The sequence below is a fragment of the Sceloporus occidentalis genome, unplaced genomic scaffold (assembly GCF_023333645.1).
Source record: "Sceloporus occidentalis isolate IW3139 unplaced genomic scaffold, rSceOcc1.0.p SCAF_9, whole genome shotgun sequence".
Taxonomy (NCBI): Eukaryota; Metazoa; Chordata; class Lepidosauria; order Squamata; family Phrynosomatidae; genus Sceloporus; species Sceloporus occidentalis.
In genome coordinates this window covers 1767211-1794208 of record NW_028316989.1, presented here as the reverse complement: position 1 = coordinate 1794208, position 26998 = coordinate 1767211, and the positions used below count along the sequence as shown (strand labels likewise).

The 26998-nt window shown below is 46.7% G+C and overlaps 3 protein-coding genes and 1 pseudogene across 3 annotated transcripts; all 4 read left to right on the top strand.

The window, feature by feature from the left end:
• The first annotated feature begins 1913 nt into the window (after positions 1-1913).
• DUSP2 (dual specificity phosphatase 2) lies at positions 1914-8276 on the top strand. Its single transcript, XM_089538034.1, has 4 exons — positions 1914-2392; positions 2997-3133; positions 5435-5654; positions 5895-8276. The coding sequence occupies exons 1-4, from the start codon at positions 1981-1983 to the stop codon at positions 6107-6109; spliced, it is 984 nt and encodes a 327-aa protein (XP_089394160.1). The 5' UTR covers positions 1914-1980; the 3' UTR covers positions 6110-8276.
• A 1738-nt stretch (positions 8277-10014) lies between these two features.
• Positions 10015-17339, top strand: ASTL (astacin like metalloendopeptidase). Its single transcript, XM_089538179.1, has 10 exons — positions 10015-10072; positions 10932-11039; positions 11402-11463; positions 11754-11844; positions 12542-12659; positions 13082-13263; positions 13634-13715; positions 14066-14211; positions 14999-17073; positions 17271-17339. The coding sequence occupies exons 1-10, from the start codon at positions 10015-10017 to the stop codon at positions 17337-17339; spliced, it is 2991 nt and encodes a 996-aa protein (XP_089394305.1).
• Positions 17340-17808: 469 nt separating this feature from the next.
• LOC149306691 (uncharacterized) lies at positions 17809-23462 on the top strand (annotated as a pseudogene).
• Positions 23020-25174, top strand: ADRA2B (adrenoceptor alpha 2B). Its single transcript, XM_089538131.1, has one exon. It carries the CDS (start codon positions 23488-23490, stop codon positions 24817-24819), a length of 1332 nt encoding a protein of 443 aa, XP_089394257.1. The 5' UTR covers positions 23020-23487; the 3' UTR covers positions 24820-25174.
• The last annotated feature ends 1824 nt before the right edge of the window (positions 25175-26998 follow it).

The window sequence follows — 26998 nt, the reverse complement described above, 5'->3', positions numbered from 1 at the left end:
GAGCATCCACAGATTTTGGTATCTATGACTTCAGCGGATACCAAGGGTCCATTGTACACAATAATAATAATAACCACCACCACCATTGTATTTAATAGGATTTGAGCATCCACTTGTTATCCATTGAAGGTCCTTGGAACCAAACCCCAGAGGATACCAAGGGCCCACTGTACATAATAATAATAACCACCACCACCATTGTATTTAATAGGACTTGAGCATTCAGATTTTGGTATCCATTGAAGGTCCTTGGAACCAAACCCCAGAGGATACCAAGGGCCCATGGAACCATTTCATTTCATTTAGACATGTGCTAATAAATCAGGCAACTGATGTATGTGAGGAAAGGAGACATAATGCCCTGATTGGCCATGGTAGGTCATCCTGATAAGACTGGGTACAAAACGGTGCTAAATTTGCTTGCATCCCCTACCTATATCAACTTGTCTCTCAACAACTTGGCCCAGTAGACAAGATGGGGTTGTATTGCCGTATTTCGTTTGCTCACAGTTGTGGACCACAGATCACCAAAGGTTCAATCGGTCGATAATATATCCATGTCTCCTCCAGCATTCTGGTTCAGTCCCTGGTTGGTGGGGAGAGTTTCAAACAACCAAACTGACAACAAACCCCAAAACATGTTTGCAACCGCAGTGGCAACGATGGAGCTAGAAATGACTGATCAAGAACTAAAATGAGGGATCAAGCAAATGGGTTCCCATGAGTTTCTCCATCAATTGATCGTGGCGCCTTGGCAGCTGCATCGATGCTCCTGAAAAGGAGCTGCTGACTGAGATGATGAGAAAGAGAGACACAAGATGCTTTTTGTATCACAGGCCTATCCACTCCTATGAACTGATTTTAGATGCATTTGGTGTGAAATGTCATTTTGAACTTGAGGGCGGGTGGGATTTTAGGTTATAAGGCTTTTAGGATATTAATCACTATTTTGTATTGTAATGTATTTTAATGCTGTTTTAATGTTGCAAGCCGCCTTGATCCAATTGGAGAGGAGGGATATAAATAAATAAATATATTATTATTATTATTATGTTGTTGTTGTTGTTGTTGTTGTTGTAATTATCAAAAGGCAAGTGTAGTCTGGAAAGCCCCAAGCCCTTTGAGGAGCAGCACAGCAGACAGACATTGTTATTTGACATTTAAAAGGAATCTGAACAGGTGTGTTTGTTTATTTATTTGTTTGTTTGTTGGCACAGATAAGCCTGAAACCTTATATATCTGGGAGCCAGTAGTTTGAAGTTTTGGAGTGGATGCAATATATATTTTGTTTCTATATAAAAACAAATATATATGCACAAAAGCTACACACACACACACACACATATATATATACCACATATATATAGCTTTTTGTATATATATATATATATATATACACACACACAAAATATATTTACAGCTTTTTGCATAGATATATATATTTGTATGTAGATATTCATATATATATATATACACACACACACAGTATATATATATATGTAAGCTCTGTGTGTGTGTGTGTATATATATATATATATATATATACACGCACACATTATATATTTTATACACAAAAAGCTATATATATATAGGTTGTGTGTGTGTATATATATATATATACAGATACATACACAATATATATATATATACACACACACACACACAACCTCTCTCTCTCTCTCTCTCTCTCTCTCTCTCTATATATATATATATATATATATATATATATATATCCCCCCCATCCCTCCTGGGCTCCCCTCCTTTTGATGCACGTGAGGAGGCAGTCCCCCAACCGAGGAGGGAGTTCCCTTCTTTGTGACGCACATCTCCATATATGGCACTCCGGGGCGGGGCTTGGCGGCCTATTTAACCCGGCGTCGTCCAATGGGAGGGCAGAGTTGGCTAGAGCGAGAAGTAGAGCTGCCGAGCAGAACGCGTGTCTGGTTGATCGTGTGAAGAAGCCTCTTGTCTTTTCCCAGGATGGTGCTGGAAGAGGTGCTGCCCTTGGAGGCCGGGGGCCTGGCCTTCCTGCTGCGGGACCCGGAGGCCAGCGCCCGGACGCTGGTGCTGGACTGCCGGCCCTTCCTGTCCTTCTGCCAGGGGCACCTCTTGGCCTCGAGGCCGGTGCCTTGGAACGGGCTGCTCCGGAGGAGGCGATCCCGGGGCAGGAGCAGCAGCAGGCTCAGCCTGGAGGGCATCCTGCCGGACAGGGCCCTCCTGGCCAGGCTCCGCAGAGGGGAGATCCAGCACCTGGTGGTCCTCGACGAGGCTGCGGCCGGAGCAGGGGAGGATGGGATCGCCACTCTGCGCCCCGACGGCCTGGCCAGGATCCTCCTCGACGCCCTCCTCACGGAGGAGAGGGCGGGCACCTCACACCTCTACCTCCTCACAGGTAAGGCTTCGGATTGCAACTCCCAGCATCCCCTAGGCGTCCTTTTTGGGGGGGACTGCAACTCCCAGCATCCCCTAGGCATCCTTTTTTGGGGGGACTGCAACTCCCAGCATCCCCATGGCATCCTTTTTGGGGCGACTGCAACTCCCAGAACCCCCTAAGCCTCCTTTTGGGGGGACTGCAACTCCCAGCATCCCCAGCCATCCTTTTTGGGGGCACTGCAACTCACAGAATCTGCTAGCCATCGTGTTTTGGGGGAACAGCAGCAGCTCCCAGCATCCCCTAGGCATCCCGTGAACCACAAGCCCAACAAGCCCCAGACTGCCCTCTTTGGTTCTTCTCTTGCCTTGCTCTCTCTTTTGGACTACAGAGCCCCAAATCCCCCAGCTGGGACTCAAGAGCCTTCAGCTAGTCTGCCTTGGAGGGGAATCCAACGTTAAAACAAAACTTAAACATTAAGCTCCGTCAATAACTTCTAGTAGCATCTCTTCTTCTGAACGGCCTTAATCTCTCCAAACACCAGGGTTTTATGCCTAGTTGCCAGTTGTTTATTCTCAGCCCAAATGTGCTCAAAGGTCTCCTTTTCCCAATATCTGTTTTCTAGGTGGGTTTGAAAATTTCCAAGCGAATTTCCCCGAATTGTGCTCCACGGCGCCAACGCCTCTGAACGCCTCTCCTCCTCCGCTCCTGAGAAGCCCTGAAGACAAAGCAACGGAAGCCATGACCCCTTCCTACGACCAGGTAGGTTTGCATTGCTATGATTAAGCATAATCTTATTTTGTTTGCCATTGCCTTCCTCTGAGGCTGAGAGAGTGTGACTTGCCCAAAGTCATTGGGTTTCCAGAGTCATAGAGTGACTCTGAAACCATTGCTCCAAAATACAATACATTGAAAACCAGTTCGTTCAGAATGTAATTGCTAATTGAAATTACTTTTTAAAATTTAATAATTCAACATTTAATTGAATTGAATTCCAAACCCTGGTCTCCATAAATCTAATGCTCAAAGCACTATAGCTCCTTATTCTCTCAATAAGATACCAATATTTTCAAACAGTACAAATAAAAAACCCTACAGAATTAAACTGAAAGTATACAATTAAAGAATCAGAGATTGAAATGATTATTAAAATGCATTAAGAACAATTTTTTTAACGGCTTGCGGATTGCGTTGTGTGCCTTCAAGTTGTTTCCAACTTATGGTGACTCTTAAGGCGAACCTATCTTGGGGTTTTCTTGGCAAGTTTCTTCAGTGGATTTGCCGTTGCTGTCCTCCAAGGCTGAGAGAGTGTGACTTGCCCAAGGGCACCCAATGTGTATACAGACCCTTTAAATACTTCAAAATCAGCATTAGGAACCTATCTTGAATAGTTTGTAAAACGTTTTAAAATGGAACCGGAAGGAGAGCAAGGATGAGGCCAAGCTGGTCTCTTTGGGGAGGGAATTGCAAACTCTGGGAGCGGCCACCAAGAAGGCCCCTTCCTTTGACTTCCATTCAGTGTGAATTTGGCACCAAACTGGTAAGAAGCTAAAGGTCTTCTTGGTGTGCCCATATATCTCCAAATAGACATTTCTCAGCATTTAAGAGTCCGTCCCTTTTAATTGGCGTTGTCTAGACATCACGGCACACATGGGAAATTACTCCCGGTGTGACACCGCAGATGGTTAGGAAGGAGTTTGCATTTCCTAGTGGAGTTTGTCCACCTGTCCCTCAGGCTTTGGACTAACTCTAGGAGTTGCCAGCTTGGATTTGTTTTTGGTGACTCAACTCATCCTCTGCCTTTGGACCAATCAGCTGATTTTAATCAATTTTTGACAAAATAATAATAATAATTGCATATTACCAGCTTTGCAACAGAGGTTCGCAGAGGAAGCATGAGAGTTTGTTAAACAAAGGTTTTGTTTAGGAAGATAACCCATCTTTAACATTTTCCTTTTTAGTCTTGCTCACCGGATCTATATAATTTTGAAATGAAAAAGGACTCCTAAATTAATTGGTTGTTGTGCGCCTTCAAGTTGGGTCCAACTTATGGCAACTCTAAGGCAAACAATCATGGGATTTGGGGGGGTAAGATTTGTTCAGAGGAGGTTTGGCATTGCCTTCCCCTGAGGCTGAGAGAGTGTGACTTGCCCAATTTCACCTAAGTGTTGAATTCACTTAATGGAGTGTCCTGTCAGGGCCACCCATTAGCCATCCCTGAACTTAATCCCTTGTTAATATTAAACCCGGGTCGTCTTTAGCCGTGTTGAAGAATCTCTTGTCTCAACAGAAGATCATGGAGCATTACTGCTGGTCTGGGTCAGTGCGGCCCCATCAGCCGCTTTGGTATTTTAGTCCAAAGGCCGATGGCATTAGCCCTGAGCCACCCGAGTATTACCAAATTACTATCGGAAGCATCCCACCCCCTCCTTTCCCCGGGTCTGATGAATCTAATCCATCCCTTTTAATCTTAATCTCCATCGCTGCCAATTTTCATGCAGTCGCTGCAGCTTTTTGAAGAGCTAGTTAGAGGGGAAGAGAAAGACTCTTGTTTCTCTGAAACAGAGAAGGTCAGGCATCCTTAGAAAATCCTTCCCACTTGCTCCTTTCCTTACAGTTTGCCATTTGGGGCATTTGCCTCTCTAACCTGCAATGCCCTTCCCTACCAAAAGGGGGAAACAAAGTCCACTTAGGTCTGGGGCCAATTTGAAGAAGCCCCTGCAGATTCCTCTTTCGTTCACATTGTCAGTTTGCCCATTCCAGCAACCCATTTCATTTAGTTAGCCAATCTTCCTGACTTGGGCTGGAACCACGGTTTAAAGATAACATTTTTAAAATAAAAATCTTATTAAACTCTCATTTAAAACATTTTAAACCTACTGGAGCCAGTGTGGCAACGTGGTCTCAGCGCTGGACTATGACTCTGGAGACCAGGGTTCAACAGCAAATGGCGGTGAGCCCCTTGGCTCTGCTACTGGTTCTTTTCCTGGCCTTGAAGAGGGAGATCTTTGCTGCCTTGATCATGTCTAATGGATCGTTCTTTTCTTCTTTCCCTCCCTGCAGGGTGGGCCAGTAGAGATCTTGCCCTTCCTCTACCTGGGCAGCTGCTTCCACTCTTCCAACCGGGAGGTTCTGGAGTCTTTGGGCATCACGGCGGTGCTCAACGTCTCGTCCAGCTGCCCAAACTACTTTGAGGGCCAGTTCCTCTACAAGAGCATCCCAGTGGAGGACAGCCAGATGGCCGAGATCAGTGTCTGGTTCCAGGAAGCCATTAACTTCATTGGTAAGGCTTCTTTGATACTCAGTGATATTCAGAGCTTTCATAGACTTCAGTTTACTTCCTCGAATGCATCTGAGGAAGGAGACTTAAGCCTATGAAAGCTCCTGCTGCCAACTTCTTTCTTTCAGTTAGTCTCAAAGGTGCTACAAGATCTCTTTGCATACTGATTTTGCAGTCTAACATGGCTATACCTTTGAATCCTGTCTCTTAAGGGTCTCTTCTCTGTTTGTTTTCCTCCTGCAGATTCTGTGAAGAACGGGAACGGCCGGGTGCTGGTCCACTGCCAGGCCGGGATTTCCCGCTCGGCTACCATTTGCCTTGCCTACCTGATCCAGAGCCGCCGGGTGCGGCTGGAGGAGGCCTTTGACTTTGTCAAGCAGCGGCGGGGGGTCATCTCCCCCAACTTTGGCTTCATGGGGCAGCTCCTGCAGTTTGAGACGGAGGTCCTGTGCCACTAGCCCAGTGGCAACCTCATGCTGTCCTACAAAGCCAGCCAGGAGGAGGAGAAGACAACATAGCCGCCTCTCTTCCCAGAGACTCAGACGGTGTTCCTGTTTACATTCCCAATGGGGTGCTGTAACCTGGGACAATGGTGCGTCAATCTACAGAGATTTCTTCAGTTGCACTAAACCTTGGCAGAGAATCGCTGAGAAAAAGAGTTGAAGTTGGTCCTGAAGAACATTCAAGGGCTGTCTAGCGGTCTTGATCTCTTTGGTGAATGATTTGAAGGCTGGTTCTCTCCAGCCTTGACTGTAAAAAGGAATCCAGACCATGTATTTCTTCAGCTTTGAGCTGGGGCCCTTCCACGCTACACACAATTATATTGCTATAATTCCACTTCAATCATGTAAAATCCTAGAACTCGCACTTTGGAGAGTTCCAGTGCCTCACGGAAAGTGCAAATCCCAGGGATTCCTTAGGATTCATCCATGGTAATAAGTGGAATCATAGCTTTATAGTTGTATAGTGTGCAAGACATTTGCCCCGAAGTTTGCTGGTGCTGTTGCATTGCTGGACTGGATCCTCCTTGCAGCTGTAGCATTCTTGGCATGAAGTTGCAGCTCTTTTGTTTCTGCTGGGAGGGGTAGGCATTCTCATTCCAGTTGTGAACTTGTCTGGAATGAAGGTGAAAAATTGCTCTGGCTAAAGCAGCCCAGTTGTAGTGTCTCCCTGCTTCCCATCTAACAGACACAACACGGTTTCTTTCTAGTCCTTTTGGCTTCTTAGCCAAGTGATCATCCGTAGGACTTGGGGACAGACTTTTAATGAACAGTCATCCCTCCCTATCAATGGATTCTTTATCCATGGGTTCAACCATCCACAGGTTGAAAATACTTTTAAACTATATAAATTCCAAAAAGTGAACCTTGATTTTGCCACTTTATATAAGGGACACCATTGTATTTAATGGGACTTGAGTATCCACAGATGCCAAGAGCCCACTTCATTCTAAAGCATTCCTCTCTGCCTTTTGGCATCAGACTGACGCTTTAGAGACTTGGCGAGACAAAAGTCGGAGGCAAAACTGGTCATGACAAAGGAAGCCAATGGTGGTTTAACCATTTTAGTGTTGAATGTCCTCAGATCAACAGTAACCCAGAATTAAAACTTGAATTGGAGTAAACCAGCCACTGAATCCATCTACACTATACAGTTACAGCAATTCTATATTTTAGTTTATGTTGGCTACATCCGATGGAGTCCTGGGGTTTTTCATTTGGGGATTGCTCTGCTGGAGAGCTCTCCCCTTTTCTTACTAGAGCTTTCTAGCAGGGAATGTCAAATGCTTCTCAAAACTACTGAGAGCCAGTGTGGGTTTGAATCTCAACACAGCCATGGAAACCTATGGGTGATCTTGGGCAAGTTGCACCTTCTGGACCTTAGAAGAAAGCAATGGTAAATCTAGTCCGAAATAGATCTTGCCAAGATCGCCCAAGGATGGAGAGTTGACCTACACTGGAGTGGACCATAGCATCCCCAAATCACAGTATCCTTGAGGACAGTGCCGTGACAAAGTGGTGCTATCAGGATGAAGTGATGATGCCCCCCTTGTGTTCCAGAAATCTGAACTGATGACCTGTGGTCCCCAGCCTTACACAGGTCGGCCGATTCATCTGTTGTTGATGAAACGGTCCCTCCGTACCTATATATATGTATGCTGTGAAAGTCTTGTGCGCATTGTAGCCCCAGGTGGAAATAGCCTGGAAGTGGGCATGTGTCCTCCTTCGTTGGTGAGGAGGGATCCTCTTTTCTGAATGCACTGACAACAGGCAATGCCCGTTGCAGCCAAAGAACCCCAGTTTTCCCTTGGGGTGTTGCCTTAACTTTACCGAAAGGGTACAATTCACTCTGCGGTTGCCTTAGGCACCTCTAATTTGTTTCCATGAGGTTTGTGTAGGGCAATTCTTTGCTGGTGGATTGGGCCCAAGCCCCTCTTTCTCCTTTCCATCTTCCCCATTCCCTGCCATGCCACAGGCTTCGTATTTGAAGCAATATGTCCTTTGTATGTGCTATTCAGTGAACCTCTTTCTTGACCAACCTCAACTGGAAATGTCTCTTCTTCTTTTTGCACTTTATATTTATTATTATTATCACCTGTGGCAATAAAACTAATTTTATATTTAATTTTGGTCTCCTGAGTCTTCTTGCCCGGTTTTGGACTTGCATAGCTCAGTATCACTAGCTAGAGTGGCAGGATTACTCTTGCAAGTAAACCAACAATGTTGTGAAGACTAAAGTTGTAGCTATGGGACTGTGTGCATTTTGATTTTCTTCGCTTGGTTCTACACAATGCAACCCTTGGGAGGATGCCAAGGACAGCCTAAAGAAGACCAACAAATAGGTCCTAAAATAGTTCAAGCCTGGAATCCAAGATGATAAAGCTGTGGTTGTTGTACTTTGGCCACATCATAAGAAGGCACAACGAGTTGGAAAATATATTAATGCTAGGAAAAAATGGAAAGATGTAGGGGGCTGAAGTCCAAAAATCCAGAGGACCAGAGTTTGTGAAACAATGTAAGTCTAGACCCTTCGCTCACTTCCCTTTCAACTGATGTTGGGTCTTGAGAAATACCATGCGCTACGTCTCTCGCTATGCCAGTGACTCACCCACACAGCCAGAAATGTTCCCTTTACACTAAATTTAGCCCTCCTGGCTTCATCTCAGCCCACACATCCCAAAGAGCACATATGTCATGAGCAGAACTAAGCACTCATTCGTTTCTGGGCACCAACGCAAGGCCCTAAATGTAACTGTGCCACATTCAGGTTTACTCCCACGATATCCAGGTTACGCATGAACCAGCATCACGCACAAGATCCTTTGGGACCAAACTCTCCCCTTTCATACTATGCATCAATATATTTCTAGTAGCCAAAAAAGACCACGGTGCACATATTTTCCAGCAAGGTAGGCACTAGTTGCAGCCCTTCGGATGTCATGATACTCTGATTCCCATCAGCCCCAAACAGCCTAGCCCAGTACTCAAGCGTAATTTGCTTACAAATACTTGGTCCTTTGCAAAAAGGAAGGAAATAGCTTGTAAAATGTTGGTTCCTGTGGTTGCTGCCTTTGGTCCTGTTGTGAGTGTTGCGGTGACAACAAGGTGGATGAGCAGAGAGTATGGTTTGCACCACAGGCCAAGAGATACAACAAGGTAACTATTTTGAATTATGGAGAATTAAAGAGTGGACTTTATTACTATTATTATTACTATTATTATTATTATTTTAAATCAGGCTGCTGGTAAGTTGCAGGATTATGAATTCACTTTATGATTTTTAAACACTTTTGGATTTTGTGTGCCACTCCATTCCTTGGCTACAGTGCCTCAGTTCCCATCGCAAGTTACTTTCTCTTCCTTAGATCTAATCTGCACTACAGAAATAATGCACTTTGACAGCACTTTCACTGCTGCAGCACAATACAACCCCCCAGGATTCCATAGCACTGAGCCATGGCAATTAAAGTGGTGCCGAACTGCATTATTTCTGCACTGCAGATTATTTATTTGAATAGCATCCTCAATATACCATGCATAAGGGTCATCCCTTGGCCTCAAGTTTTGGCCAAGAAATCGCCTACTAGACTGGCATAGTCCTGACCTGGCAGGCCTTGTTCCAAACTCCCAAACTTCATTCAGCTTCCTTTGGTTGAATTGACCGCCTGCAGACCTAGGAAGCCTTCACCCCTCAAAGAGTTAAACTGGCTTCCTAATGGAGAGGCTTCATCCAGGTGTGTCTGCTTCACCTGTACTCTATAAAGGGCTCCAAAGGGCCCTTTTCTTGTGGATCTCTTATTTTTTTTCTGTAGCAGTTTCATAGGTTTGGCAACAGCCAGGGCCTTAAGGCTGGCTCCTCAGCTATGGCTGTATCCCTTGGCATCTGGTCCGTGTCAATAGGGCTCCTTGGGCTACTTTCAGGTAAGGGTTGCTCAGGATTTATTGCCTCCAGGAAGACATTAAAAGTTGCTGTTTTGGGCTACAGCTCCCCGAAGTAATCCATAGTACAAAAGTGCAACTTCTCCAAGCTTGGTAATAAGTAGGGTTGTGGTACAGGTTATTGGAAAATTGGGCAAAGCCCTTTGAAGAAAGTGGTTAAAATTAACTTGAGGTCTGATACTTACTTGATATATATATATATATTATGTGCAAGCCTGTCCTCTTGTGGTGGAGACTGGCATTTGTCAACTATAGTGTGTATGCACCTTTGAATTGCGTGTTGATTTGTGGCAACCCCATGAATTTCTTAGGGCTTTCTTAGGCAAGTTATATTCAGAGACTTTCTAGGTGTTCGCCACCAAACGACAAATTCTCGGATTCCATATGATGGAACCGTGGCAATTAAAGTGGGATGCAATTGCTATAGGACAGCCAATGTGGTGTAGTGATTTGAGCATTGGATTGTGACTCTGGGGAGCGGGATTTGAATCCCAGTTCAGCCGTGAAAACCCATTGGGTGACCTTGGGCAAGTCATATGCTCCCAGCCTCAGAGGATGGCAATGGCAAACCCCCTATGAAGAAACTTGGCAAGAAAACCCTGTGATAGGGTCACCATAAGTTGGAAACGACTCAAAAGCACACAACACACACACAATTGCTATAACAGTATAGCATGGATACTTCTTTGTTTGAGTCCTGCTGCTAACCAGAGTAGACAGTCTTGGACTATATAGACAAAAAAGGTGGTGTCCTTTATGGCTAGACTCCTCCTGGTTCTTGATGAAGGAGCATGATGGAGTATTCACCCCTTTGTGTGTGTGTGTGTGCGTGTCTTTTCAGTCCCCTTTGTTTATGGTCGTGGAGACACTTTCCATGTGGAGGATGCTGAAGAGAACGACTTGGATGAAGCTGCAGAGCCACCTGATGACATCCTTGACATCAATCTGGGTAGGTTTTTGTGGCTTGGATACAGACTATTTGAAGGATAGCTATCTCCCTTTATGAGCCCACTAGATTATGATCTTTTCTTTGAATGCATAAATTGAACTTCTACAGGATCTTCCGAAATTTGATGTTAACGCAATACTAGACATTTAGGGAGTGATGAAAAATTCCACGATTCTTATTTTCAGGGGGAATGCTCCCATTTTGCCCTCTCCTCCCATAGCTATACTCCTAGGAGCAATAACTGGAGTGACGACGACAGCTTTTCTGAGCCATGTTGCTCTGGTTGCATCCCAAATTTCTCTCCCAAATGACTGTGAAGTGGCTTCCCCCGGATTGCAATCACATGTTTTCTCCTTTTCTAGGGCTGATTCTCCCAGAGGCACCGGAGAGTAGCTTCCTGATGGAGGGGGATATCATCAAGTTGGTGAGTCACAAGAGAACATGTTGTTGTGTGCCTTCAAGTTGTTTCTGACTTAGGCCGACCCTACCATGGGGTTTTCTTGGCCAGTTTCTTCAGAGGGGATTTCCCATTGCCACCCTCTGAGGCTGAGAGAGAATCACAGGGGCCTTTTATTCTACAAAGCACATGTTTTCCAGCCCTAACCAGAGTTGAATCACGCCAAACTCCTGAAATGAATCTTGTGGATGGGAGGATTGGTATGAAATTGGCACCGGCTGGCGTTCATCCCTTCCTTCTTTCTCTCTCTCATCTAGAGTCCCTTCAGGCTGTTTTCCTCTGCCAATCCAAGGTGGCCAAAGAAGAGAGGAATTGTCCAAATCCCATATGTGATTTCCTACAGATACAGTAAGGAACAAAATTATGGAAGCCATTTAGGGTCAACGCTGGTAGAAGAGACAAGCTCTTGCAAGTAGCTAAGGGATCCAGACCAGCCTTTCCAGTTCAGACAGAACAAAATCTATCAAGGGGGCTGGCGATGGAGGCAAAGTCTATCGAATCCCTCCATTGGTTTTTCATCCAAAATCCACAAAATAGTGGTACCTTTATTTGGACAACCAAAATGCACAAAATGTCCCATTGGCTTTGGTTTTTCGTCTTGCCAGACTCTGAGCTGGCGAAGATTAGTTTATAGAGAAAGCACCAGAAGTACCAAAAACAAATGGGATAGTATGAACAGAATAATATATTCAAAGCATATGCTACATATAGAATGCTATATGTGTGTGTGTGTGTGCGCGCACACACACACACACAATGCAAAACATATACTGTGGGCCCTTGTTATCTGCTGGGGTTTGGTTCCAGGAGCCCTATGGATAGCAAAATCCTTTACAGCTAGCCAAACCCTGGAATGGATTCACAGCCTTACTGACGTAGGAGTCCCCTGCCACCGCTGCCTGCTTCAATATCTGGTGTTTGATAAATGATATCAAAAATAAGATGAACACTACCAAATGCTCCTTGTCTTTCGGGGGGGGGGGGAACAGTACTGCTTTGAGCACCCTGCATTTTGCTAATGTCTGTTCCTTACCTCCCCCTCCAGATCAGTCCAGCTTGACAATCATCAAGGAAGCATTTGAAGATTTTGCAAGGCTCACCTGTGTCCGATTTATCCCTTACTCCTACCAGAGGGATTTTGTCTCCATTGTCCCACTCTCTGGGTTAGTCATGGCTTGGAGAATTGGTCTGGTTGGGGAAGGAATGGAAAAGTGTACAGCAAGGGATGGGAGGTCAGAGCGTATCCCAGGCCCTGGGATTTCAATGGCAAAGCTGGAATTTTGCCCACCTTTGTTGTAAAGAGTTAAGTGAAAACATCTCTCTCTCTCTCTCTCTCTCTACCTCCCCCTTTCAATCTCGTTCATTCGTTTTTTGCAAAGTATGTTTTGCCTGTTTTTCATTCTTTAATTTTTAAACTCCATTTTATGTCCCGTTGGCTGTCCTACAGCAGGAGATGCAAGCAGCCTGTGATCTAAGCAGGCAGGCCACCTGCGAACGTTGGCTCTTGCGGGAGAGACGAGGGTTTTTCTTTCCCTGGTTGCAATAATCTTCTCCATCAATCTCTTCCTCTTTCTCCCCATTCCAGCTGCTTCTCCAGCGTTGGACGCGTTGGTGGGATGCAGGTGGTGTCCCTGGCTCCGGCTTGCCTCCAGAAAGGGAAGGGGGTGGCTCTGCACGAATTCATGCACGTCTTGGGCTTCTGGCATGAGCACTCGAGGGCCGACCGCGACAAATACATCAGCATCTCCTGGAATGAAATCTTGACCGGTACATCTTCCTCCTGCTCTCCCAGCCAGTTCTGTCCAGTGGTCCAGTGGTCAACCTTGACAAGAAGGCCCTCATCAGCTGTAAAGCCCTATAGCTTTTGGATTTGCCCGAGGTCACAAGGAGAGTGGATGACAATATGTCATTGCTGGGGAAATCAGTCTCCCTTTCAGCTATGGCAGGGATTCCAGCTAAATTCAAGGGTGGTGCTGGTCAATGATGCTGTAGTCCCTGCTAGTCAAAATTCCCCGAGTTTTGCAACCCTGCAAACCATGGCTCCACTATACCTCTGCTCCTGTCTAAGAGTGTTGTTGCATTTGTGAATTTGCTCCTATGCTCAAGATGGACAACCCTCTTCAATTACCATCCTCAGGTTTTGAGATGAACTTCTTGAAGTCCTGGAATACCAACATGCTGGGGGATTACGATTATTCATCTGTTATGCACTACAGCCGGTAAGCAAGCCTGCCAAAAAGTGTCACGGGGGTTTCAAGCACAAAGGTTTTCATAAAGTATTACTGGTGAGGATGACTCTACTTGTGCAGATACTTCACTGTCAAAGGAGAAATTCCTATTGTCTGCAAGGGCAGATGCAAACTGGCATCTTGTTAGTGACTTATGATGGTGTTATATCCAACTCACACCATTGTGCAACATTGTTGGCCCTTGCAAAGACTGGAACTTTGCACAAGATATCTAAAGCTTCATACAGGACTATTGGTTTGTTACTCCCAACTGGTTCATGTTACTTTCTGCAGCACTGGTGGGTTATTTTACAGCCAGATCATTTATCTGCCCCTTTTAGGAATGCCTTCAGCATGACTGGTCTACCCACCATAATCCCACTTTCCAACCCAGACATTTACCTTGGTCAAAGGTGGAACCTAAGCCAGTCGGACATCGCCAGAGTCAACAAGCTCTACAAGTGTTCTCAGGTTGCAGCTCAACCAGGTAAGGCATTGGCCATGATGGGACAAGCAGGACTTCTGAAACACTGAGGTTTGGTTGATAACTTCAGAAGTGATAAACTTGTACAAGCAGTTAAGAATAAAACTTTTGCAGTTTCTTTGTGGAAGTCATGATTAGTTCTATGAATCGTAGGGACTGCCAAATAAATAACGAAATGGGTTCAAGAGTAAATCAACTTTGAACTCTCCCCAGAGGCCAAAACGACAAACACAAGGCTGTTACACTCAGCACATGTCATGACGTGTGATCAAGTTGGCAAAAGTTATGAATTTGGAAGCACACACAGCTTAGGAGTGCAGCAGTTTGCTTTTGTCTGATCCTACTGAGAAGTTCCAGTGACGCCTCTGTCATTCTGCTTTTCAGTTGCTTTCAGTTTCTCTCTCCTCCTTCCATGTTCCCTCTTTAGTTCACTTCGGTTGCTGCAAACTGAGTTCATATTACAAAAATAGTTTGAAATCTATTAACTCAGCAGACAGGAGAGGAGAAGCGAAGGTAGAATCTGGCTCTTCCCAGTAGGCTCAGGCAGAAGCAAACTGCTGCAGCCTCCTCTAGCTTGTGTTCTTCCTCCTCAGTAACACTGATGTTGCATGACCACATGTGTCCCGGTTTTCACCTGTGAAATGTTGGAGGGTGTGTATGCATGTTTCAGCTGAGGCACAACTTAATCATGTGTGAAGAAGCCTCATTGACTCTGATACTAGCTCATAGGGCTAGGAGCCAGACTAACTGGGTGGAAAGGTCTTCTAATCCATTCTACTTTTGCCTTCAGAAACATCTGCTGGGAGAGCTGTCAAAGAGAAAATGATGGATTTCATTCCGATTGCAACTCAGCCTTATTCCACTGAAAGCCAAGCCGAAAACTCAACTGCCTGGAGTCCTTATACCAAAACCTCTGCCAGAGAAACTCCGGGAGCTACCATATCCTCCAGCAGGACTGTTGTTGGTAAAGGCACAACAGCTCTAGAAACCAAGACACAAAGAGCGTGGGCATCTGGAGCAGAAATGCAAAAACAAAGCACAGTGTCCCCAGAGACTTCTAGCAAAGCAGAAGAAAGTGGGGAGTTTGTAGGAGCCACAGCAGAGATGCCACACACAAACCAATCCAGGGAAATGGAGCCTACAAAGGTGGTCAGCATTGCCCAGAAGATCTCTCTGAAAAACCCCAACAGTAGTGCCAGGGAGCTGAGAAGGCAGTCTCCAAGCTCCAAGGAGACCTACCTTCTAAAAGAGCAAGAAGCAAGGACAAGGGCTACTCTTGAGACAGAGTTTCCTCTTTCCTTTCTGACCAAAGGCCCAGATCCTTTCCCAACAGAGACGGTCCAGGGAGCTACAGTGAAGCCTGGCCAGAAAGGGGCTGGTGCTGAGCTCTTTGAGATGACAGAAGTTGCACACCAAAAGCCTACTGGAGTCCTGCCTACTGCTTTGGGGATGAGTAGTGCACCGATAACACAAAGTGGTGAACCTGGGCGTGCAAATGGCTCTCCAAGGCCAACGGAGATCCCCAATTTCTCTGTGGTGGGGAACCAGCCCATGTTCCATCAGACTGTAAGCATTCCTGGAAACGAAAGTAGCAACCTTGCTTCTGTGTCATTGACGATCGGAAATGTTGAGACTGAAATAACAAGCATGTCATACAGGATGCTGTCCCCAAAGAGCACAACTTTGGCCTCCGGTGTCATGGGACATGGGGAAGGAGAAACCTTGGATGCTGAATCACAAAGCCCAGCCAGCTCTACTACCATTCTTAACCAGACTGGAATGGAGGGTCGGGAAGTAGAAGGTTTCCAAAGCAAGGAACAGAGTACACTAGTTTACCTATGGTCCACTACCAGCAGGAAAGAGTATGGGGAATACAAAGAGGATCACAATGTGTTCCCTAGTGTAGCAGCTTTGCCTCCTGGAAGTGCAGAGGCTCAAGAAAGCCACCTTGGTTGGACAACTTCTGGGACCTCATCCGTCCCTCGGTCTGCAGTTACAGGCCAATTTGCTCCATCAAGGCTGAAGGAGGAAACTATCTCAGGAAGCAGCTCTGCAGAGCTCTCTACAGAAATGGAACCATTTTCCTATCTAACTGCTCCTGTCACTGAGTCTGAGATGGGGGCTGCGCACTCAGAGTGGTCAAGCCAAGCATCTGTCTCATGGAAAATGGATTCTTTGGTGACGGAAAGCAACCAGGCTACACATCCCACAGAGAGACCTTTTCAACCTAGAACAGTTGGGCAGAGGCCCAGAGCTTCATGGTCACCACCAAGTCATACCAGAGGTTATGGCCTCAGTGTGCTCACTACAAGACAGGCAACACCTGTGGCGGTGCAAGGAGAAGCATCAGAACCTGCCTTAGAAACAGCTTCCATTACATCAATAGGAAGGCCGACAATGGAGCAAACGATTGGCTTGAGCCATGGGGAAGAACTTGGAACTGGACCTACCAGAGAAACCAAGGCCCACAGAAGGTCCACTCTGTGGAGACTGTTTTCTGCTGAACCATTTAGTAGCCAAATGCCCATCCAAGCTGGGCAGCAGCTGGCAGGAACTCAATGGCAGCCATCTCCTACACTTTCCATAGAAACTGTCATCCCTGGAGAAGGGAAAGTTTGGGTACAAACCAGGAATCCAAGGCAGGAGACAACAGTAGCTTTGAGACTCTGTGGGGGAAAACTATCTGGTTCTCTCGCTGCAAAGAAGCCTTCACCCGCGGGGCAGACCAGCAAGAGTGGGGTCTCTCCACTCTTGAAACTGGGACCTACTGGTGGAGGAAGTCCAGGACTTGAAACCAAGGAACATGGCTCCCCTTTGGAAGAGATATCTCCACCAGTGAGAGAAAGGAGTACCACTCTCAGTTGGGTGAGTCCATCTAGCAGTGCGCGTGAGAGAAACAAAGTGGGAAATTACACAGCCCTCGATAAAGAAGAGACTTCATCTGCAAGAATGAATACACTGCCACATAACAGGACACCAGAGAAGACTGAAGCACATGGTCAAGGAACTGCTCCGACAAGGAGTGTTGGTGCCTCCCATTTCTCTTCTGTCATGGTTTTTAGCAAGCCAATTCAGAAAGGATCCCAGAGGTCTTCTCTTTCATGGGGAACAGAATCAGCAATGAACGCTGACAGCCCATCTCCACAGTCTCTTGAACCAGCCACTAAAACCCACATTGCTTCTCTGCCCACTGAAGTGATCTCTGCAGAAGGGAGACCTGCTGAGCCAGTAAATGCTACAGAGGAGACTGTCCTCCACAGGATAAACTGGGTTGCAACCCTTGCTCAGGAAGTCAGAAATGAGCAAAGCGGTGCACGGTCTCCTGCCCTAGGAGTGCAACCCACATCATTGCCTCATGTCTCTACTGAAGGGAAACCCTTACTCCCAACCACTGGATCCCTGGAGTCTCCCAAGAACTACCTGGAGGCATCCACTGGAAGTCATTCCCCAAAGGAAAGTCAGCCATCTACAGGAAAGGCTACTGCAGAGGGCACTGCAACAGCCTTTTTGACTCACTTGCCTCTAGAGTCTTGGGAAAGCCAGACAATTCCATCAATTGGTTCCAAAAAGGCCACTTCCAAGAGATGGGGACATGTGGCAATGGAGGCTGATGCTAGTAGAGCAACATCAACTGGGCCCTACAGGATGCTCTCTACTGAAGCGTCCAGCCTGGGATCCCATCAGGAACACATAGAGGGGACCACATCTCCAGAACTCCAACCTGACCATCAAAGTGACATGGAGCATCTAGAGGAAACTAGTTGGCTAACTTCTGGACCTAAGGTCACAAAGGCGCTTGTGGAAGAGAAAGGGAAGAATCTTACAAAGAAAAGTGGAATATATATCTCTGAAGGTGCAACTATTGCCACATATACAAGCATTGAACCAAAGGGTTCTGGACAAAATGGTCCTGGCATGGCAGGAACCACCATCATAGGTGGTAGACCTCCATCTCCATTGACTTATCCCAGTTCCATTGAGGATGCAGAAGAATCCACAGCTGCCCATGAGGAGAAAAAGTCCATGCCTAGCTCTGCTGGTACCATTAGTAATCTCCACTCTGGTGCTTCTGTGACTTCTCACCCAATTCATGGAGAAACAGAAACACATTTTCTTCTTTGTGCCCAGAATCCTCTTGGTGCTGAGGAGATGGAGACTACATTTCCTTTACAGATGAACTCAGAAGGCATGGGGTTTGCTGCAAAAGTTGCTGTGACCCCAGGAATTTCGCAGGCACACAGCCAAACTCTTGGCCCAGCTGAACCTAGCATTTGGTCAAAGTTCTCTATGTTGAATGCAACCCAACACAAAGGAGCGTATGGTCACCGTGAATTTCCTTCTGCCAAGAGGATCTGGGTAAGGATGGGAAATAGAGGGCTCCTTAACCCTTCTTCTGAACCATCCAAGAAAGCTGCTGAGACTCAAATTGCAGTGAAGCTAGAGAAGAGGACCAGGAACGATCTGAAGATCAGGAAGCCAGAGCAAAGCATGAACCCCTCTGTAGACAAACCTGGCTACCTTCATCGTGGTGCCAAGAGGTCTTTGCTAGAAATGATGCTATTTAATGCTGGGCATTACACTCCTAGGGAACTGAAGGGGAGGGCAACATTCCCAAGGGAGCACATGCTTAGAAAATTGTTGGCTGTTCCTACTAGGCTCACACACCACACACTTGCTCCAGGGTTGTTCAAAGTACGTCTTGGCAATCCTTTTATGGGACAAAAGGATGGGGCTACTCTTGTAGAAAATCAAATGGAGGAGCCAACTGAAGCCACAGTTAAAGTCCAAAGCACTGGCTCTGCTTCAAAACCTTCCTCCTGTTGCAAAACAGGATAGAAATAACCAGGTGGTCAAGCAAAGGACAATGAAAGTGGTCTGGCCTTTCTTCTGTCCCTTTGAGAAGGATTTGTGCAGCTGGGAGCAGAGCAAGGATGGGGGCTTGAGAAGGAAGAAGAAGAACTTCTTGCTGCATCTCTTGAAGATCCAAGTGCCCCTGGATTGCCTTGCAGGACCTCAGATGGTTAAAAGTGAGGGCCTTGCTGCAGCACCATTTGGGTGGTTGTGGTTGTTGGGGAAGAAATTCATTGCACTATTTACGGCAGAGGTATGGCCAGTTGTCAAAGTCTGTGTGTCTTCAGCCCTCCTTCCTCACCCTCCCAATGCCAAAGCTGCAGAGAAACCTGCAGTTAGACAGAGAACAAGGAAGAAAAGGGCTGGATGGGCATGGAAGGGTGTTTTGGGGGGAGGGGGGTTTAAAGTAACTTCTCTGCCAGAGGCTTTGTCAACTGAGGTTTGCCTGTACCAAAATGTTATCAAAAGTATACATCAATAAATTGGACTTGTACAATCCTGGACCAGCAGAGGGCAAGCGTGTCTTGCGCTTAGCCATTGCATGCAAACTTTCCTTTCCTTCCTTTTGAAAAAGGGATATATGAAGTTTTCCTAGTCATTAGCTGCAATGAGGTTAAATTAGAAGGTGGCAAAGTTACTTTTTGAGATGACACCTCCCCATAACCTCCAGACAACATGGGGGATTTGTAGCCCCACATTCATCATCATCATCATCATCATCATCATCATCATCATCATCATCATCATCATCATCATTTTATATTGCCAAATATTGGGGGATGTGTGGCCAGGGTCTCTTCTGGGAGTTTTCTTTTTCATTTGGGGAAAAAAGACCCCAAAAGGTGTCCCCTACTAGGTAAGTAGAAGGGGCTGTCATTCCAGTTAAGTCTTAAGGGGTTGAGTGACTGCTCTTCGTGAGCCCCATTCACACTACAAAATAACCCGGTTTGGAAACCAGCTTATTTCCCTCCCTGTCATTCAGACTTGCACTGATTGTACTTGGTGCAGTTTGGGGGTGGGGGCAACTGAAATGCCCATTTAAACTGGTGCATTTGGCACCAGATCCCTTAGTGGTTCTTTTTTGGAGAACCACAATGATCCGCATAGTGTGAGTAAGCTGTCGGATTGATTCGGATCGCGCAGCCACCATGCAGGAAATGGAGGAGCCTCTATTTTGATCCAGAATGGTGGCCAATGCTAGAAATATGTGGAAACATTTCATCTGGGGAGCCAGGCCTTCATCCCTGCCCTCCATTGCTACAACCCTGATGCCAAGGAGCAGCTTCTCTGGAGTTCGGAGCCAGACGTTTTGCTGCAAAATGAAGCTGAGTGTTGCCACAAGGGGAAAGCCATCACAATTGGCAGGCAAACACCCTCGCAAGCACCTTAATGGAGGCATTCAGGCTCCCTTTGCTTCTGCAAAAGGCAGAAAAGGTTTGAAAGCCTGCAATGGAGAGGAGTTTCTCTTCTCCAAAATATCTGTTGCCGAAACATATAGAGTGAGACGAAGAGGATAGGCCTAGGCCCAGGAGATGTGTCTCTCTCGATTTTGGGAATGTTAACTCCATTCATTCCTTTCTCTTTGCTGGCTCCATTTCTTACTGGAAGCTGTCTAGGGCAGAGACTCTCCTTTCGTTATCTGGACTTGAAGAGCACTTAGCCCAAATCCACTTCAGTTCCTCTGGGAGCCTTTAAGGGTGATGACTACCAGATTTCCACGTTTTCTCCCTCGGCCGTTGCTTTTGGCTGGATGGGCAAAAGTGGCTCTAAGCAAAAACAAAGCCCAACGGTGTTGAGTTGCAGCCAGAGATTCTGGATCTGGAGGATTTCTAATACCATGAATAATTCACTTTGTGAGTAGGAAGAAGGGGCTGCTTGCTTCTTCCCTCGCTCCTGAAAAATTATGACTTTTGTCTCGTAAATAAACATCCCCTTCTATTGTGCATTTGATAGCAGTTAGCACAAGGAGAGCGCACAGATAGCTCTTCCCTGTAATTTTTCTCCCCAGCGGTTTAATTCTTCTTATAAACCGTCTTATACAGACGCACATGTGTTGCTATCGAGAAACAATGGCGGTGAATAGCAATGTTTGTTTTCGGCAGCTGCACTTTGCATGATCTGTATGTTTGCGTGTTTCTTCGCAGCATGGAAGAATTCGAAAGAGAACTCAAAAGGGCATCAGAAACCAAGGCGTCTTCCACCTGCACCCCAAAGGTTTTGTCGTCTCTTCCATGCCACAGCAGGGTCTTTGCTGTTGCTGGCGGCAGGTTCCTTTGGCAGCCGCAGGTGGGTCTGTCTCACTGGGAGCAGTCAATCCATCCTGGGTTTCAGTCCGAAGTTTAAGGGAGCCTTTCAAGGAGCTGAACCTCAGGATCCAACAAAATCACAGGCCTCAAAACAGGTTCCCCACCTTGGACAGCGCTTCTAAAGGTCAGATGCATCACTCCATTGGTATCATGGGAGCCATGGGCCGCCCCTGGAAAGTCCTAGGGATTTGCCTCTGATTCTCTCCATCTTGTCCTCCCTCTCTTCTTCACCTCCTCATTTCTCCCTACCACTGTCTCTCTTGCTTCTTTTTCATGAGCCCAAAGCCTCCCTCCACCCTCCTGTTCATTTGTGCCCTTAACACCTCTTTTTTCCTCCTCTTCCTTTCTCCTCCCTTCATTTTCTTCTTCCTCTTCTCTTCCTTCTCACCCTCCTCTTTTTCCTCCTCCTCCTCTTCTTAATCCTTTCTTCTCCCTCTCCCTCTCCCTCTTCTCTCTCTTCTTCTCATCTTTCTTCTTTTTCCCCCTCTTCCTCCTCCTCTTCTTCTTCTTCCTCTTCCTTTCCTCTCTCTTCTCCTTCCCCCTCTTCCTTTTCCCTTTCTCTTCACTTTATTTATACCCACTCCCCCCCCAGAAGCTGGGGTCCCATTCCTCTTTGGATGTGATGCTGGAGGTTTGCAGGACTGAGGCAACTCGACCCTCTTCTCTTTAGGGAGAGGAAGTGGAAGCAGGCCTTGCAGGGATTAGAGCCCTGGGACTTTGTTAGTTAGCTGGGACAATATGTTAGTTAGTCAACAAGTTGAAGGTGTGCAAGAAACACACAAGACCCTTTGGAAGTGGTGTGGGAATGGCAGAGCAATGAAGAGCCTTTGGCTGGACAAAAGAGTGCTCTTGGCAGAAAATGACAGCTGTCAGGACTGTTTTTGCTGCCTCAATTGTGGGACTGTCAGGAGGCCAAGCAGCTGTGCTTCCAAATTTACCCCAAAGTTGGCTAGTTTTTCCTCCAGAGCCACAGAGAATCAAGAGCACTTGGGATTTGCATTACTCCCATTTCCATTTCAAAACCAGACAAGGCTGTGTTGAATTGGAGCCAGGATCCAACCTGGGAGCCAGCATGCCACGCTCTTACCCCATTCTATAGGAAAAGATGCTCCTTCTTTACGTTTGTGTTAGCTCTCTCTGGCCTTTAAAGGTGAGAAGGAGAGAAGAATGGACATCCCCTCCCCCTAGATCTGATCGCATCTCCCCCAAAATCAAAGTTTTCAGGAGAAAAAGAAGAAACACAACTCAGCACAGCAGCAGTGCTGCAAGGAAGGAGAAAGCTGGCTTCTTCTGAGTCATCCTATAATTTAGTTACAGAGCAACCTGCACAGAGAAGAAACACACCAAACCCAGGCGCTGGTGGCAAATGAGTGATGCTCCCCTGGCAGAAGTTGAGAGACTGAAGTCGGAAGGGCCAGGTTGGCCAGAGGTGAGTGGCTTCTTCTCGGAGAGGCGGCTGGGGTTGCTTGCTTGCTTGCTGCTGCTGAACTGTGTGTTTTGTGCACTTGTGTCCATCCTCTGCACTTCACCTCCTCTTTCCTCTCCCCTCCCAGACTTGGGGAGGGAAAAAAATTGCCTGACATCACAAACGTCAGAGATTTCAGAGTGGAGAGAAAAACCCCAACTCCTCCTGCAGCTCCTCTCAAAAGGCATGGAGAGGATGGGTCTGTCCATCCATGCAGCCGGCAGAGAAAGAGAAGAGAAAAGGAGAGCCAGAGCACAGCCAAGGCACTGCAAATAGATGTTCTCGACTTTCCCAGCAAGAGAGAGGAGTTGATGGAATAAAAATCCCAAGCTGTTTGGATGGAGCCATGTCAGAAGGGACAAAAGACCAGAAGGAGATGGATGTGGCTTTGCAGCGCTGGACCAAAGGGAGTGGTGCTTTGAATTAGCAGCGGATTATTTAACAGCTGCATGCACAGTTTGGCAGTCCAGCTGGGACAGCAAGTTTTCCTGATGCCAAGTTCCCAGTGCATGCACAAAGTGTTGGAAGCAATACCTTGGCTTTTCTCTCTCAGACCTCTTTCTCTTTCTCTGGGTCATAGAAATGGGGACTTTGGCTCGGCCAGACCTCTTCATATGAAGCTGAGCAAGTGAGCTACCTTGGTTGGATCCCTTCAAAATGACCATGGCCGTCATGGGTGGCCATGAAGGCTACAACATCCAAGCCACTGCTGCCATTGCTGCCGTCACCACTTTCCTCATCCTCTTCACCATCTTTGGCAACGTCCTGGTGATCATTGCCGTGCTGACCAGCCGGTCTCTGAAAGCCCCTCAGAACCTCTTCTTGGTGTCTCTGGCGGCTGCAGACATCCTGGTGGCTACCCTCATCATCCCCTTCTCCCTGGCCAATGAGCTGATGGGCTATTGGTACTTTGATAAGATCTGGTGCAAGGCCTACCTGGCTTTGGATGTCCTCTTCTGCACTGCCTCCATAGTGCACCTCTGTGCCATCAGCCTGGACCGGTACTGGTCCGTCAGCCAAGCCATCGAATACAACTCCAAGAGGACGCCACGGAGGATCAAATGCACCATCCTGGTGGTCTGGTTGATAGCGGCGCTGATATCTCTGCCTCCATTGGTCCTCAATGAGAACCCGAACAACACCAAAGAGGATGCCAAGAGGTGTGAACTCAATGAACAGCCGTGGTACATCCTTTCCTCCAGCACCTGCTCCTTCTTTGCTCCTTGTCTCATCATGATCTTGGTCTACATCAGGATCTACTTTATCGCCAAGCGTCGGAGCCGGAAAGGGGCTAACCCTAAGAAGCCCAAAGCCGAGGCAGAAAAAGGGGTACCCCAAATCAAAGTCGGTCCGTCCAGCGAAACCTCCCCCAAGCAGGACCAACTGAAGATGCCAGGAGAAGGAGAACCCAACGGGCATCAGGTACCCATCCAAGAAGATGACCCACCAGTGACTCGCTCAACTGAAAAGTTTTCCCTCGTGAGCCAGGAGGTCAAGGAGACTGAACCAGTCAGCCCTTCCCATTCTCCGCCTGAGAAGAAGCCATCATCGGGGTCCAGCCAACAGGACAACTCACCCCATGGCAGTGTCAAGAGGGGCAATGGACCTCCTGAGAGTTGCCCTCCGGTCATGGACACCTTGGCCACCGCCAGAGGGGAGATTCTGCTGGTGAGGCGAGTGAAGACCCTCAGTGCTAATCCTTGGAAGAGGAAGACCCACCTCAACCGGGAGAAGCGGTTCACCTTCGTCTTGGCCGTGGTGATCGGCGTCTTTGTCATCTGCTGGTTCCCTTTCTTCTTCCTCTACAGCCTCCGGGCCGTTTGTTCGGCCAAACGCTGCCCGATCCCCGACAGCACCTTCAAGTTTTTCTTCTGGATTGGCTACTGCAATAGCTCCTTGAACCCGGTCATCTATACCATCTTCAACCAGGACTTTCGCAAGGCCTTCCGGAAGATTCTTTGCAGGCAGTGGACTCAGACGGCCTGGTGAGACTCAGACGGCCTGAGAACGAGGGGCGGGGGGCGGGAGACCCTCCGGATGCGCAGTGACTCCCATAGAGGGCTATTGAAAGAACAGACCACAACATTTCTATTTATTGGTTGGCTTGTGTGTCTGCAAAGAGAAGGGAGGCAAGGTGAGTGCTGGAGAGAAAATGGCCCTTTGGGAAATGTGGATTTTGCTTCAGCTCCTGAGTGTGTGTATGTTGGTTTGTGTGTGTGTGTGTGTGTGTGTGTGTGCGCACATGCGGTTAGAGATACCAATGCACACACATGCGCATATGTATGTATTTTCTGGCAAAGTATTTTTTCACTAAAAGACAATGTGCCATTGGCAAAAATAATAATCTTCTGACTGGTTCTTTGGCTCAATGGAAACTTTCTTCTTGAGATACGATTGAGGGCTGCCAAGTTTGCAAAGGGAGGCTGTCGCTGTGCCATTAGCAGCTGTTCGAGGTGCAGATAATGTGGCTTATTTGTTCTCCATCTCCATGCTGGGAAAAGCTTCAGGTGCTAAATGCTGCATATCAAAATGTTGTTTAAGGCACAGAAGAAACACACAACGACAACAACGCTGCCACCTTCCTTTGGCTGGCAGCTCTCCAATGTTATCTGTGCTGCCCACTGAGTTTGTTCGGATAAAGCCATCCGTTCCAGTTAAGGCCTCAAACAAACCTGTCACTTTTATATCTGTAAAATATGAATATGTTTTCCCAAAGACCACTCTTCTCTCTCTCCCTCCCTTTTGCTGCTCAGGAATAAGGTAGAAAATTCTCTTTTTCAGGGACAAATGAAATTGATCTGATCCCAATTCAGTCGCCAGAATAAAATGGATCGCTCCTCTGCCTTTAATAGAAAAAGTGACATATAGGAATTATTGGGGAAATTAAGTAACTTGCACATCAGGCTGCTGTTAAAGGGCTGGAAGCGAAAGTCGCCTGAAGGTTGCATTTCCAAAGGGACATTGGAACTAAACTTTTGCTGTCGGGTGCATTGCGTTACTGCCAGCTTTGGACAAATGAAAATAATAATAATAATAATTATTATTATTATTATTATTATTTTGATATTTAAATGCAAGCCCTGCTCCCATTCCTTTAACAGCAGCCTTTCTTATTCACCATTTTGGTTCAACGTCAGGAAAAGCTGTAGCTGCTATCTTTCTGCATTCGTGGCTGTGGTTAAAGGCAGAGAAACTAAACCACAGTTGTTTCTATGGTTCCTTATTTCACTGCTTCTTGAGTCCCAACAGATAACACACCAAAGTCTTTGTGCAGATTTGGTTGGAGTTGTGTATGCATGCGCAAGAGTGTGTACCCCTCCAAACACATTGAGACGAAGCATCAGCTGGCTTCTTGATGCATTTTATTAGTATTTAACATTGCCGTCTGATGAGAGAGAAAAATCCAAGCTGGTGTGCACCTATATTCATAGGAACAGCTTGCTTTGCACAAATATACACTTTCTAGATCTTGGAAAAATTAAATATTGTATGCATGTGCCTTCAAGTCACCTGTCGACTTAAGACAAACCCCATTATTTTCCTAGAGGGTTTTCTTCAGCAAGGCATCCTTAGAGGTGGTTTTGCCAGTTCCTTCCTCTGAAATACAGCCTCCAGCATCCTGGTATTTATTGGCAGTCTCCCATCCAAGGACTAACCAGGGCTGAGCCTGTTTAGCTTGCAAGATCAGGCAGGATCAGGTGCCTTTTGGCTATTGTTGTTGTTGTTGTGTGCCTTGAACCCTGGTCTCCAGAGTCGTAGCCCAACACTCAAACCGCTCTACTCGCCGTTAGATACAGCTACCCAAATCACCTTTGCTAAAATATTTGTGCTGTCTGGAGGATTCTGGGAGTTATAGTCTTCGCATAATGTTTTGGGATGAGAGTAGGTCAAGAATTACTAGGACATCTCTAGGTGGGGGATTCTGGGGGTTGCAATCCCAAAAAGTAACTTTCCGAAGCTTGGTGTGTGAGGCAGAAGGTCCAATCCAACTATCTACATATTTCTGATCTAGAGCGAGGATATTTTGGTGTAGCCTTTCCAATATTTTGAACCCAACCAGCAAATGTGAATTGCAGCATAACCCCAATTCAGTCCCAGTTTAGCAGGGACAATCCTAATTATACCCCTGCCATCCCACTTTTTCAGCTGCTTTTCAAACGTCCTGGTT